The sequence below is a fragment of the Quercus robur genome, chromosome 3 (genome assembly GCF_932294415.1).
Source record: "Quercus robur chromosome 3, dhQueRobu3.1, whole genome shotgun sequence".
Taxonomy (NCBI): domain Eukaryota; kingdom Viridiplantae; phylum Streptophyta; class Magnoliopsida; order Fagales; family Fagaceae; genus Quercus; species Quercus robur.
The window spans coordinates 26,674,602-26,690,059 of record NC_065536.1 but is presented as its reverse complement, the minus strand read 5'-3'; the positions used below and the strand labels follow the sequence as shown (position 1 = coordinate 26,690,059).

Here is a 15,458-nt window from a genome sequence, read left to right as displayed (position 1 = left end):
AATCTCGGATGCTGGCAGTTGATTTCGGGGCTATCCCGGTTTCTTTGAAGAAAGGAATGGATAAGACTGAAAGAATTGGTCAAGGTCTTGAAGAAGAAAAGTGAGATGATATAAAAGGTATTTGTATTTTGTTAATAAAAAGCAGAGTCAGAAATATGTAGAGCATGTCTTGTGAATTAGGTTTGTGCCCCCTCTTTGCACTTTTTTTAATAAAAAAATATAATTACTTGTCAAAAACAAAATCTTTAAAGTTTCTTTTGCAGCATTGCAGCTGTGGCCACGATTTCATCTGGAAATGATGAATTTGTTGGGAACTTAATTGCTGAAGCTTTAGAAAAGATTGGCCCCGATGGAGTTATCTCTATTGAGTCATCTTCATCATTTGAGACCTCTGTAATAATAGAATTAGGAATGAAGGTAGGTCACTAAGATGATTTTTAATTGAAAAGATTCACGACCATCTCAAAGAAAGTTAATTTGAAGGAAAGAAAATGGGTCAGAATGTATTTTGAATTGAACCATAATTTTTGGTTCAAATTTTTACTTTTATTTTTTGTGCAAAATGAAAAAATCCTTTAACTTTAGGTCAAAGTAAAATTAACCCCCTTATGTTCTAATTTGAATTTTTATACCATGAAGCTAGGGGACTTGCAAAATTGGTTGGTCCTTCCATCACACGTCCACTGGCTCAATGGACAGAAAATGTTGTCATGTGATTCATTTTAATAAAAATTCATTTTAAAGTAAAATTTCTTTAAAAGATTCATTTTAAAATTATTTGAAATTTTATTCTTATTTTTCTTCTCCTCTCTTCTGCAACGCATAAAACCACCCACCAAGGAAATCAGCCAACTAAACTTGCTACGCAAGCCATTATACAGGGTGACCAACAACAATAACCATCCAAGTCTGCCACTCCCATTACCCAAAACAACCCTTACATCTCCTTGACCCTTTCCTCTGCCGGAAAAAACAAGAAAAATCATGGAAAATGAATGACTGCCAACCTTACTGGGAGTTCTCTGTACTGTACTGTTCATCTTATGATATTTTTAGAATGAAAATAAACTTTATAAACCAGCAATGAACTAATTACCCCACTGTTTGGGTTTTTTTTTTTTTTTTGGTTGAAAATAAATGGACTAAAGAAAACCAACATCAAGGTTATAGTCTCAATCCATTGAAAATTCATTCCTTAAGGCACAAATAGATAAAACTCATAAAAGGTAGTACCTAGTTCAGAAAGCTCCCAATTATGTGGAGTCATGACACAAATAGATACAAGTTAAAAAAATTTGTATTCATTCCTCAGCTCACAGGTAGATACTACCACTTTTAATCATGTTAATTAGGATTTCTTTTCATTTATACATTTTTTTAGCTACAGAATATATCATAAACTGAACAAGGACTACATGCATATAACTGACATCACCCCTTGGCCACCCTCAAAACTAAGACCTAACACAAAACCAAACTTCCACAACAAGCCCTAAACCACTACCTCTGGCTTAGATCCGACACCTACAGCCTCGGATTTGCCACCTCCACAACCCCAAAACACAACCCTTTGGCAAATCTTTGCTGTGTGCCAGTTTTTGTAGTGGTAAATTGTGGTGGTTCTTGGCTGCCGGAGATGGTGGTGTGGTTGTGTGTTGGCAGGAGTGAGAGAGGAAGAAGCAGAAGAAGATAAGGGAGAAAAGGAAAGGAAAATAAAGTCAAATTAAAAATAAAATGGTTTTATATATATATATATATATATATAGTAAATTTTACTTTAAGAAGAATAATGTGTGAAGCACTTGACACCATTTTCCTTCCATTGAGTCATCGGAAGTAAGATGGAAGGACCAATTTGGCAGTTTTCCAAACTTCTGTGGTTAAAACTTGATATTAGAAAATCAGAGGTCTGTTTAATTTTGACCTAAATTTGAAGGGGTCATTTTGCATTTTTCCCCTTTATCTCTGATTCCTAGATTTTTTTTTTTTTTTTTTTTTTTTCTCTATTCCCTTTCCTTTAATTCTATTAGATCTTTCTGGACAGATTGACAAGGGTTACATGTCACCCCATTTCACTACAAACCATGACAAATCTATAGTGGAGTTTGACAATGCCAAAGTCCTAGTAACTGATCAGAAGATTTCAACTGTCAAAGAAATTGTTCCTTTACTAGAAAAGACTACTCAACTGAGTGTCCCACTGCTAGTCATTGCAGAGGATATGTCCAGGCAAGTACTGGAAACACTAGCGGTGAACAAAATGCAAAGTTTACTAAATGTTGCTGTTGTAAAATGTCCAGGATTTTTAGAAGGAAAGAAGGCTCTTTTGCAAGAAATTGCACTTATGACAGGTCAAATTATGTACTGCATGCCAAACTTTATTTTCTTGATTATTTAATTTTTCCATGACATATTTCAATAATAAGATAATGTTTATTCTGAATCAGAGGCTGTTTTGATGTTAAGAAACTATCATGACTATGACATGTTTTTCATTCACTAAATTTCTTAATTTGTTACTTTGCGACACAGTTCAACTCATTCCCACTTAGCATTATATTAATATCTTTACATCTCAAAATGGTGAGATAGCTCACTTTGCAGCCAGATGTTCACTCACATTTTTTATTTCCTAGTTTGCTGGCCCTCATAGTCATCTAAAAAAAAAAAAATACTATAGGACTTTTTTTTTTTTTTTTGGTTTTTTAAACTCCTTTCATTATTGTAAATTGTAATTGCATCAAATCATCAACAATAATATAAGAGATGCCTTAAGAATGAATTGCTGCAAAAGCAGCTTCTGAACAATTCTGTTAATGGGCCTATTTAATTGAGTTTTATAGACCTTTTTACAAATCTGTTAGGCTTATTGATTATTTAATTTAGATACTGAACCAGTAAACCCTTAAATCTATGATGTACATACAATCAGATTTTCCTCATTTGTTATAACAGATAAGATCCCTTATCACCATACTGATATTTTGTTTTGGGAGGAGTAATCAATTAAAATGTTTTTAAAGACGGCTGGTGCCATGATACATAAATTGGAGATGGCCCAGAACAGAGATCGCCTGATAAAATTGTCAGAACAAGTGTTTAGTCCTAAGGATTGGGTCTGCATGTGTAAACAACAAACTGGCATTAGTTATACTACCAGCAATTGGTAAGAAATAGTAATCATATTTGCTACTGTGAATGACAATGAGTGAAAGATCCTGTCCCCCATCTGAGGCCTCCCCCTTTTCTTAAATTGTTTCATGGGAACTTTTACTTTTTATTTGTTTGTTAGTTCAGAATTCAGTCAGATAATGTAAAATATAGATTATTATGCTTTAAATTTGAAACTGTCAACTTTCATTTTTCATCTTTTGGTTTTTTAACATCTTTTAGGACCTTATTTGTGGACATTTACTGCCCTGATCATAGAAACTATTGCTAATGTTGAATTGCAGGTTCTCCTTGCACCGCAAAATCAATTGCTTCTAATGCAGGTGTCGATGGAGAAATTGTTGTAGAAAAGACTAGAACTTGTAATTGGCAAACTGGATACAATGCAATGACAGGCAGATATGAAGATCTTCTCAGTGCTGGAGTTGCAGACCCTTGTCAGGTTTCAAGGTGTGCACTTCAAAATGTGGTGTCAATTGCTGGTTTAGTTCTTATCACTCAAGCTGTGTTGGTGGAAAAGATAAAGAAACCTAAGCCAGCTATGCCTCATGTTCCAGGCAAAACTCCTTAAAGAAAAGATTAGATGGAAAGCTAGTTGAAAGCTGAGAAAGGCCTGTATGTATCACATTGGTTTGAAACAAACAATTTGAATTTTCTTGGTTACTTGAGATGATGATTAAAAAAGCTATAGAGTTTAGAAACTGAGAGGCCGGACAAGTCAGCTTTCAATCTGACTTTTGGATTGTGAGAATATTAAAAGCCATACATAAAGAAAGGGATTTCATGACCAGTAGCTGTCAGCCTATTAGCCTTTGTAATCTCACTCAACACATGTAAGATTCCCTTTTTTTTTTTTTTTTTTTTTTTTTTTTCCAGTTTTGTTTTTGGGTACTCTCTTTTTGGACTTAGTATAATACTGCAATAATAATGATGAGGGTATCTAAATTTCTTTATTCTTTTTCCTTGATCTTTTGTTCAGAAATCTCCAAAACCTATTTCTGATTTTCTCCATATATATGTTCCAACTTTGCTGTAGAAGTTATCACTAAGAACAATGCACAACTGGGCTACTAGGTATTGTTACAGATGTGGCAGTATAATTAATTTTGGAATTAAAGCAATATACTTCCTCCTTGATAAATCCAATTATCTGCCAATGTTGCAACATCATCCAGAATATTGCGTCTGTGTATACACAGCATACAAGTGATTTTATGCCAAGTTTTTTGATATGAGTGTTATTCCAGACAGGTAATTCTGTCAAAATGAAGTTCTAAGTAAATTCTAACACAATCTCACATCCAAGAGGGTGTAATCAATCATGCATTTACAATGCTTTGCTTGCATCTTATTTCATTGTTCTAAATACATAAGCTAAGTAAGGACTTGTCTTTCACAGTATTATGTCATGAAGTACAACCTACTGCTAATAGTTGAGAATGCTCGAAAACCGAGTTTCAACCTATACTATTGAAGAATTTTGACCAAGCCACATTTATGTGTATTTGTTTTACAATCTCAATTATTTTTTGGCAGAGTTGCCAGTTATATATGTTCAAATTGTGTGTGTATATTTTGAAAAGAAAATAGAAAATTCTTCAAATTCCTATACAAATATCAAACAAATATAGGGTTTAAGGTAACTAAAAATGGATGGATGCCCATTTTGCAAGTTCACATTGTATATGATCAATATGTGAAAATTGAAACATTATCAGGCAATGCCAATGATCTTGAACATAATGATCTAGTGATATAAGACAAGAATTACTACAGATTCCATAAAAATGATAAATATAAAATAAAAATAACTATAAATCAATCCAGAATGTGCTCGATTGATTACAAAAAATACTCAACATATATCTGAAGTCATAGGCAAATTGCTTAGTATTGTTTTTGGCTGGAATTCTTTGTTCAAAGAAACATATTCTATTGGATATTTTTGACTAACGTCTCCTCTTACCCTTAGTCCTTCCTCTCTTTATTGGTGTCCTACTCTTTATCTTGCTGCAAGCCTCTTGAGAGTTGGCATCTTCTAGGCCATTCTCCAATGCCTTAACTAGATTCTCAAAGTAATTCCTTGTCACTGTGGTAAGCCCGGATAGCTTTGCTCGGAAATTGTTGAATTCTTCGTCTGGACACTTTTTGTCGAGGTAGTCATGTATATCCTTCTCTGAACAATGATGAAGCCTTTCCAAATTAGACTCTGCCTCCCCTTGCAAGTACTCAAAGAACCCCCTTTTTGATTTTGCTTTCTTGTCTCCATCATCAGGTAGGTAATACCCATATGCATATGTCCACTTAAGCACTCTCCTACATTCAATTATCTGCAGCCAGGCCTCTGTAATGAACTTAAGCTCAGCCTCAGTTGCCCCTCGTAGGTCACTAAGTCTTCCCATGTAGTCCTTTTGCATATGCTTTAAATCATTAACAGCTTGTTTCCTTGATGATTCGTTGCCTGCCCATCTCTCATAATAATGAGTATACTTTTCCAAATGCTTCTTAGCTCTTTTTCTGATATCTTCAGCCTCATTATACTTTCCCTCTACCTTGTTCTTCTGGAATGTATTACAAGCATAGAACCCACCTGTCATTTGACCATGCTCTTTCCATGTTCCAAGGCACATCCAGCAAAACTCATGTCCACAAGGTTTCCGGCACGTCATGTGCATGCACCCTTGGTTCTTCTCAATGGGTTTTCCACACTTTGGACATGGCTTTGTATTGACTAACATCCATGCTGTATTCTCAGCCTCAGAACTATTCTTTAATTGCCACTTAGCCACAGTCTCACAATCCACTGGCCTATGCGCATCATCCATACAATTCCAACAAAAGCTATTGCTACAATGGCAACAAATATCATAGTACTCTTTGTCACCTCCTTCACAAAACTCCACCGCGTACTTGCAATCCGCCCCTGGACACCACTTATATTTCTTATTACTCTCAATATAAGACCTTAACAAATACTGTGAATACCTTTCCTTATCTTCCTTTTTAGCAAGCAAATCAATTGAATCACGATCCACCACAGCGTTACAGCGCGGTTCAGGACATCTCAATGTCAAACATCCAACCCCATCCTCAATCGCCACACTCACATACTTCTCCCAACACTCCCTACAAAACGGATGACCACAACTAACCCAACCCATCATAGAGACGCGGACATTCTCATAACATATAGAACAAGTTAGTTCAACTTTTCTAAGTTTCTTGGGCAGCAAGAAAACCGGTTTTTCAAACAAACCTACTTTTTTTCTAACTCTCTCTTCATCAGCAAACCACTCATCTTGAACGTCACACACGCTCCATTTGTACTGAAGTAGAAGCACCGTTGCGGCAGCTTTTGATATGGAAAGAACATTGGATACCTCGGCTATGTCGTTCTCTTGACGTTGTTGAATATCTGATTCTTTCAATACAACGTAACTTTGTTTTGCCTTCTTGTTACTTCTTGACTCACCGTCGTAGTCTCCAATAGCTATGTTATCCATTTTTTTCTCTTCTTCTTGTTCTACCTTGTTATCCTCGTTGTTGTAGTCTTTGTCGCTGTAATAGTAATAGTAGTCATCAGCGTCACTGTCGTACAGGTAATCCTCGGAGTCCATGGCAGCTGCAGCAACAAAAAACTAGAAGGGAATTAATATTAGGCAAATTAAATTTTAAATAATGAATCTCTCTCTATGTGCTATTAGGCAAATTAAATCAAAAAAAATTCTCAACAAATATAAACATCAAATAAACCACAAGCCAGCCGCTATCATCAAAAATAAAAATTGTAGTATTTTTTTTTTTTTTCAAGCTATAAACAACCAAACATACAACTCAACTAACGACAGAAACACAAAACAGAGCTGAGAGAGAGGGATACCACTGGTCCTCAAGTCCGGCAAAAAGGGGACTCGGAGGCGATGCAGTGTTGTGTGGAGACCAGCAAGCGGCGTAACGTAAGACCAATTTTTTTTTTTTTTTAATGTATAAACGGCAGTGACTTTGTGAAGTTTGGATCGATTCTCAAAGTTGGGAAGTTTGGGTTGTGTTTTGTGTATTTATTCTGATTTTGGAGTCCTAATTTATTAATTTAATTAGGACTAGGAAGTAGGAATCCCAATTTACAAGGGATTTGACTTTTTTTTTTTTTTTTTTTAATTGTTTATGGGCCAAAAAATATGGGCTGTGTTTTTTAGAACTGATATTCTTAATATGTATTTTTTTGGGTCAAAAATCTTAGGGGGCCGGTGATTAAAAGTTTTTCCTAATTTTTAAGGTTTTTTTTTTTTTTAATAAAAAATTTATTTTAATACTACTATTTGGGGAACTTTTCAAAAGTCAGCTCCTTAGCTTCGCCACTATCTCTAGTGATATCCAAGTTCTTAATTAAAAAAAGAAAAAGAAAAGGTCCCATGTTATACATGCATGGATGTGTTCATTTAATAATGAGAATTAATATACCAACATAAGCTTGAAAATAATCTTAGCTAAATTATGTGTGTCTATAAATATTCATTATCACACATGCATGGTATTCATTATAGTCTTATAGAGACAAGAAGCATAAGACCAATGAAATAAAAGGATCTATCAATTATACCCACAAGGGGAAGCTTGGATTTGATGAAGGATTATTTATTTGGAAAATTTCTAGAATAATTGGGAGAGAATTTAGGTATTTTCATGGTATTTTTATTAATATTTTTTAGTAGGAGGGATGATAAATTTATAGAACGAGAATAAAAATTTGCTCATACATATTATGAGCATCAGGTTCAAAGAACATGGTATGTGTGAGCATGTGCTTTGGTTATTTTTTTGGATAAAAGGATAATGCATTAGAAATTAACTAGTTAAAGTAATTTTTTCGACTAGTTAACCCAGATGTAAATAGAATTCAATCAAATTTTCTAAATTATCAATCACATTGATTTAAAGTTACTATCACCTAAAGAGGTACATCCTATAACTCCCACATCTCCCAATATGTAGAGTTACAATCTATTGTCATATGCTTTCGTGAAAATTTATGCTTGAAAGCTTAATGCATAGTCACAAATCACAAGGGCATATATATATATATATATATTTCTTTTATTTCAAGCCCACTATTGTACACATTTAAAAAAAAAAAAATGCATCACCTTTGTTCAATGATTTTTTGCATGAGATTTCTCTTAATCTCATTTAAAAAAAAAAAAAAAATTTATAAAGAAACACACAAATTGCTCTACACTGGTAGTGAGATGGTTATTTATGCTTTTCTCATAAGATTTTTTAGTCTTTACGATCAAAATATGTGATGTCGAAATCAAGATTTTTGATCAAAACAAAGAACAAATCACTTATATTAAGATAAGCCTTTTGAATACACATCTTAGATGTAGAAAGGGAGTTGGAGTTCCTTGAAGGATTGGATTGAAGATCAATTCTAGAATTAGCAAAAAGATTAAGTGCCTTTACCAATTCTTGAATAAGTGTCATAGGATCTTATGCTTTTGGCACTGACACTGTTTGCTTAGTTGCTTGCTTGCAACTTGAAACAATTTGGGTGAGTATATCCAGCTCCACCATAGAAATGACAAAACCATTAAGGATGAGGTTTGATTTTCTTTTTAGCAATAGGGTGAACAGACTGTTTTGGTTTGTTATCACTCAAGTCAACTCTAATTCTTCTAGTAGCAAGAGTTTCTTCCGTATGAGCTCTCTCTGCCGGTTTAGGAATAGAATTAGAAGAAGATATGATAAATTTTGTAGAAGAATTTTTAGAAGACAAACCACCTTCAATATACCCTAAACTAGTTTTATTAGAAGAGGATTTTTGAGCACTCAGCATCTCATCAAGTTTAGAGCTAGAAGACCTACCAAGTTGTTCTCTAGTGATACTTAAGTCATTTTCTAGTTCATTTAACCTTTTCAACCAAAGAAGATTTTTCAATCTTAACAGCATTCAACAACTCATTAGTACTGGTGTGTTCGAAAAACATCATGTCACAAAAATCTTATAAACAAATAATACGAGTAAAGTGAACTAAAAAAATAGTCACAATTACAAACAACTTTCACATAAAACCGAAACTAAATACACCCAAAGAATGCTCTCTTAAATACAAAGATTAGGATTTCAAATTGTAACAAGCGCTGGCTAAATATTTATATAACACTTTAGTTGGGTTAAGAACTGCACAAGCAAAAAGATTCAAATGCAAAAAAAAAAAAAAAAAAAGAAGGAGAAAGGGTTCTGCAAAGACTGTCCAGAGACGTGTGGGAATAGCATTCACACGCATAAAAATTTGGTTGAGTTCATATCCTTAATGTAACTTTAATTCGATCATAGTTACTGACCATAAAGTAAACTACATGGCTGCAAACTTTCGCTTGAATTTGGTTAAACGTCACAAATGAAGCTATCTAAAGCTGTAAATAACAATCAATTTCAAGCAGTGTTTGAACTTATGCAAATGGACTGACTTATTGATCATGTCTATTGAACAATGCCAAGAAGAATTTTCCTCTAATCAACAATTTCACAAACAAAATGGATTAGAATGTAAATGTACATTTGATCCTTGGTCATTGTATCCCTTATAAAATAAAAATAAAAATAAAAATACCTTTTGATTCTTTGTCAAACAAAAACAGATGGTGATGCAACTGCAAGCCTATCTTCTTATTTTATCTCAAATGAGATAAATTATGCGCATGCTCCACCCCTTGATTTACTACCCATGCTCTTTTCTTTTATTATTAAACTACGTGCATGCTTACTAATTCTTGAATCCAGTGACCTTACCGTGCATTCCATAATTGAAAAAACTTACCCGCGCTTTCAAGTTTAATTATTAACAAAAGTATTATTCTAAAAAAGAAGAAATTATTACAGAAGTATGAATAATCATACATATATATATATTAATATGAAACTGAAGTTAACTCCACATCAGCTTTGCCTGAATTTAGAAGAGGTTTACTAAGGCCAACTGACGTAGACGAATTAGTAGAACAACTACTACACGAGCACAATGGCTGACCTTTGATTGATCCCAAGTGACTAGTTGGTGTATACGATAATCTACACAAGTGCATTGAAGGCTCATCATACATTGGCACCGGCAATTTTGATGAAAGAATGGGACAAGGAGCTTCAAAATTAAGTACATTTATCACTTGCCTTATAGAGGGTCGAATAGTGGGATCAGGATGGCAACACCACAAGCCAACTACCATCAAGCACTCCATTTGCTTCTCATCAAATTCCATACTTAATCTTTGATCAACAGCTTCAAGGAGTTGGTCTTTTCCGTAGAGGTCCCACACCCACTCCACGAGACTTACCTTGCTTGGTTCTGCCTGTGGTTGGACTGGCTTTCTTCCACATGTGATCTCAAGGGAAACCACCCCAAAACTATAGACATCAGATTCTTTAGAAGCCTTGCCAGTGGTAGCACACTCTGGGGCTAGGTAGCCCATAGTGCTTGCCAAAACAGTAGTTTGTGAGCCCAACTCATGGTCTACAAGCCTTGCAAGCCCAACTCATGGTCTCTGTGCACCACACATTGTTCCCATTCTTCATGAAGGTACAATAGTGCAGAAGCCAATCCAAGAGCTATCTTTTACCTCACAAACCATGTTAGCATAATCTTTGCTCCAAATAGATGAGTATCAAGGCTTCCATTCGCCATGAACTCGTACACAAGAAGTAACTCACCTTGTTCATGGCACCAACCAATGAGTTGAACCAAATTCCTTTGTCTTAAATGGCTAATGGTCTTCACTTCTGATATGTACTCCTTTTTACCTTGCCTTGATTCTTTTGAGACTCTCTTAACTGCAACTTCTGTATTGGATTCCCCTAGCAAACCCTTGTAAACGCATCCGAATCCTCCCTGTCCAAGCTTCCCTCCTTCAGAAAAGTTGTTTGTTGCATGGATAAGTTCACGGTAAGTGAAACTTCTTGGCCCAGTTCCTTTTTCAAATTCATCGTCGATACAAACATCATCAGCAAAATCTTCTGTGTTCACATTAGCCCCTTTTCTCCAACAAATGAACCAAAGTAGACCTAATGCACAACTCACTCCACCAAAACTCACTGCTAAACCAATGATCAACCCCAATTTGTTTTTCATGTTCCAATTTTTTGTGTTCACATTAGCCCCTGTTCTCGTGTTGTTTGTCTGAGGAACCCCATCTACAAGCTCCAATGTTGAATTGAACGACCAAGAAAGTATTGTATGTGTCTCGGTAGCTTGACCAGTTGCCGCGGAGAAACCAACACTAACCCATTCCGGTAAAACAGTCCTCAAGTCAACAATATATGAAAGACTAGAATTCCCGCTAAAGACTGGATTATCAGCATAAGGAACACACTCAGGATTTTGGTTGTGGAGTTATAACTTACCCATGCGTTTGCTGTGGACCCTTTGCTAATGCTACTATTCCATGTGACATTTGCCTTTGAGACAATGGAATTGACATCGATTCCAACATGATCACTGCTTGGATCCCAGGGGTTTTTGAAAGTATCAAACTCAACTGCAACAATTTGATTATGAGTGCCACCCAAAGCATTATCACTACTCAACAGTCCGAAAGCCCCGCCAGCTGAATTATTAGGCATTGTAGAATCAAATGGTGCAATGAAGAAGGTGAACCCATCAGCAGGCATAACACCAGGAACGGCTTTAATGATGAATGAGAAGTGAGTGGTGAAGTCTGTTAGCCACCGTGTGCTATTATCCCAAAGGCGCACTTGTTCAGAATATAAGGCACGACCAACGCTAAAATTGAGATTTTCTGTTTTTGTATTCTTTGTGAGTTGGAGACCTTCTGAGTCCACGTATGCGTGACCCTGAAGGGTTATGTTGCCATCAATTGGTTGGAAACTAGAGAAGTTCAAGTAAATTGAATTTGCATGGGGAAGTGACAATAAAAAGAAGATGACAATGAAAAGCTGATTGTGAAGAAAATAATGGATTTTTTGAGTTTGAAGAAGGCTGGATAGAGCCATGGTTGAATGTGTTGAGGAAAAAAAAAGGACTCAAGTTACAGGCTCAGGAGTTTGGAGTACTTCAAACATGTTAGATGAATGTCCTGTTTCAATGTACAAGGCTTCTTTTTTCTTTTTTCTTAATTTATTTTAGTAAGTAATTTTAATTTGTTCAACTCGTATACTCTGTCACGTGTTGAATAATTCTCATCGGTAGTATTTGCCCAGGTAAGACTTACACCTGGTAAGTAAGAGTCGGTAAGTCCTGAATTGCCCGAGGGAGTAATTGCCTAGCTAGCACCGAATCTATATATTACTAAAAGTTGAAGCGTGACATTTATTGCTGCTGAGCTCCTATTGCGCCACCTCATCGTCATGTCATTCGCCACATAATTATTATTTATTCCTATTTTTTTTACAAATATATATATATATATATATATAGATTATTGACTTTACATATTCATCTTTATCAGTTTTAACATCTATATATATTTCTTTTTTATTTCTAATTTTCCCCTAATTTTTTTTACATTCACTTATTTTTTTAAATATTTACACTTTCTTAAACCTTTCTTATTCCCTCACCATTTCATCTCCCCACTACCCTCTACTTTAATATTGCTATTCATCTTTCCCTTCATCTTCCTTTATTTGTCTCTTCATATCCCTTCCCTCTTACTATAAATTTGTCACTCTTTTCCATTTTTTGCATAGTTTTTTCTCACAAAAAGTTTCTCTCTCTCTCTCTCTCTCTCTCTCTCTCTCTCTCTCTCTCTCTCTCAATGTTTTGGTGGATTTTATTTTTTATTGCATCTCCGCTTTAGTTTGATAAATTTTTGTATTTTTAAGAATTCTAATTTAGGTTGATACGATTTAGTTTTGTGTTTTAAGTTATTATTATTATTATTTTGCTCTTTGATTGTTAAATTTTATCTGATTACATTATAAAAAATTAAAGATAGTAGATAAAAATAAAATAGTATTCCATTACATAGCATAATTTGGATAATTTAGTGTTTATTGTTATATCTTTTAATTTTTCTTATTTTTTTTCTTCTCTTTCCTTTTACTCAATATTGAAATTCAACCACATCCTCTTTATCATTAAATTATTTATATTTTCTCTTTCTTTTTGTCTTAAAAAATAAAAACTATAATATTTTACTTAGATTCAAATAAAAGAAAATTGTACTCATCAAATTGTACTAATTTTTTTTAACAGTTACACTTTCTCCAACCTTTCTCCTTCTCTTTACTTTTTCATCTCTCCAAACATTCTACCTTGATATCACTCTTCCTCTTTCCTTTTATCTTCCTTTATTTTTTTTTCTTTTTATTATCATCCTCTTAATATAAATTTTTCATTCACTCTTCCATTCTTTACATAATTTTCTCTCACAAAAACGTGGTTATTTCCCACTCTTTCTCCCACAATTTTTTGGTGGATTTTTATTTTTATTTTTCTTGCATCTCTATTTTAGCTTGATAAAGTTTTGTATTCTTTAGAACTCTATTTTGGTTGATGGGATTTAGTTTTGTGTTTTAAGTTTTTTATTTTTATTTTTTTATGACTGATTGTTAAATATTATCATATTGCATTATAAATAATTAAAAATAGTATATAAGAATGTACTATTATTATATTACATAGAATTATTTGGATAAGTTAGTGTTTATTGTTATGTATTTTTTTTTCTCATATCATTTTATTTAACATTTAAATTCAGCCACATCCCCCATATATATCATTAAATTATTTATATTTCCACTCCTTTTTTTATTTTAAAAAATTTAAAATATAATATTTTGCCTAAATTAAATAAATAAAATTGTCCATATTAAGTGGAGTAATGCTAGGGAAACACTCATTCTCACACCCAATGCATCAAAGGAAGAATGAAATACCAAAAAAAAAAAGTTAGAAACACTAAATTAAAAAAAAACAAAAAAAACTAATAATGCATATTTAATGTTATAGAATCATCATCAAATTTTGGAAAATGATAGGTTGCCAATGGAGAGAGAGAGAGAGAGAGAGAGAGAGAGAGAGAGAGAGAGATGGTATAGAAAAAAACCAATACAAAGTAATAAAGAGTAGATAAAGAAAAAAAACCAAACGTCAATTAGTAATCGTTGATTGGAAAACAAAGAGGTTGTAAGGAGAAGTAAAACATAAAATAAAGATTACTATGTGGAGAACATTAAAAACTTTACAGTGTAGTAACATAAACCGTTAAATTCACTTAAAAAATTAAATCAACAATCAACAATTAAATACAATCATAGTACTAAATTTAAATTTAAAACTAATCAAACTCTAACTATGGAAACCATATTAATCATAACTAAAAAAGAGATGTTCTCTAATAGTAGTAGAAATTACATAAGAAATAAAGCTAGAAAATTTAAAAATCCATTTTTTGACATTTCATTTAACCTTATATATATATATATATATATATATATATATATATATATATATAATTTTCATACACTATTACTTTCGAAAATCTAATGAACAATACTACCTCTCATTTATCGTCTTTGTTATGCAAATCATCAGTTAGTAAATATATGATAATAGTAAGAAGTGCTACAAATGAGATCACTAAAAAAAATATATAAAATTAATTAGTCACTATCATTATGGAGTAGTAGTTTATAATTTTACGCATCCAAAAAAGTGGAATATATAAAGTTTTCTTAAAGGTATGTGTAAAGATTCACAATATATATATATATATATATGTGTGTGTGTGTATGAAGGTAAAAAAAGGTATATTTAAGGTTTTTATTAACTTAAAAACTAATGAAAAACCAATAGTTAATAACTAAAATTATAGTATTAATAAAATATTTAATGAGACCATCCTAAAAAAATTATTACGCGCAACGCGCGGGTATGCGACTAGTTATAAACTAATAATTATTGACCTTGGTATAAGATTCGCATATGTCAGACAATCCTAACCACTTGATCAAATTGCAAGCAAAGTATATATTGGAACATGATTGCAAATTTTAAATCCTAGAGTATTTGAATCACGGTTTTTTTGCAAAATTGTATAATTTTAAGAAAAATTTAAGAAAAAAAAACACCGGTCACAATTACTTACCTAGCATTTTTTTGAAACTCGAGTATACAAAACTCGAGTTCCAAGTATTATAGCATTCTGATCAAACATAATGCTTGGAATTCAAGTTTGACTAACTCAAGTTTTATTTGGATTTCGAGTTTGTTAAACTCGAGTTAAAAAAGTGCTATGTAACTAAATAAATTTGGTTAGATGTTTTTCTC

The 15,458-nt window shown here is 33.2% G+C and overlaps 1 protein-coding gene and 1 pseudogene across 2 annotated transcripts; both read right to left on the bottom strand.

Moving 5' to 3' along the window:
* Positions 1-4,912: 4,912 nt before the first annotated feature.
* LOC126717634 (probable E3 ubiquitin-protein ligase ARI5) lies at positions 4,913-7,194 on the bottom strand. Of its 2 annotated transcripts, none has more exons than XM_050419466.1 (2): positions 7,052-7,194; positions 4,913-6,809 (listed from the first exon to the last, which is right to left on the bottom strand). In XM_050419466.1, the coding sequence occupies exon 2, from the start codon at positions 6,786-6,788 to the stop codon at positions 5,121-5,123; it is 1,668 nt and encodes a 555-aa protein (XP_050275423.1). In that variant the 5' UTR covers positions 6,789-6,809; positions 7,052-7,194; the 3' UTR covers positions 4,913-5,120. The 2 variants fall into 2 exon arrangements, with proteins under 2 accessions (XP_050275423.1, XP_050275424.1); XM_050419467.1 differs by having other exon boundaries at positions 4,913-6,793.
* Positions 7,195-10,083: 2,889 nt separating this feature from the next.
* Positions 10,084-12,215, bottom strand: LOC126719460 (L-type lectin-domain containing receptor kinase IX.1-like; annotated as a pseudogene).
* Between the last annotated feature and the right edge of the window lie 3,243 nt (positions 12,216-15,458).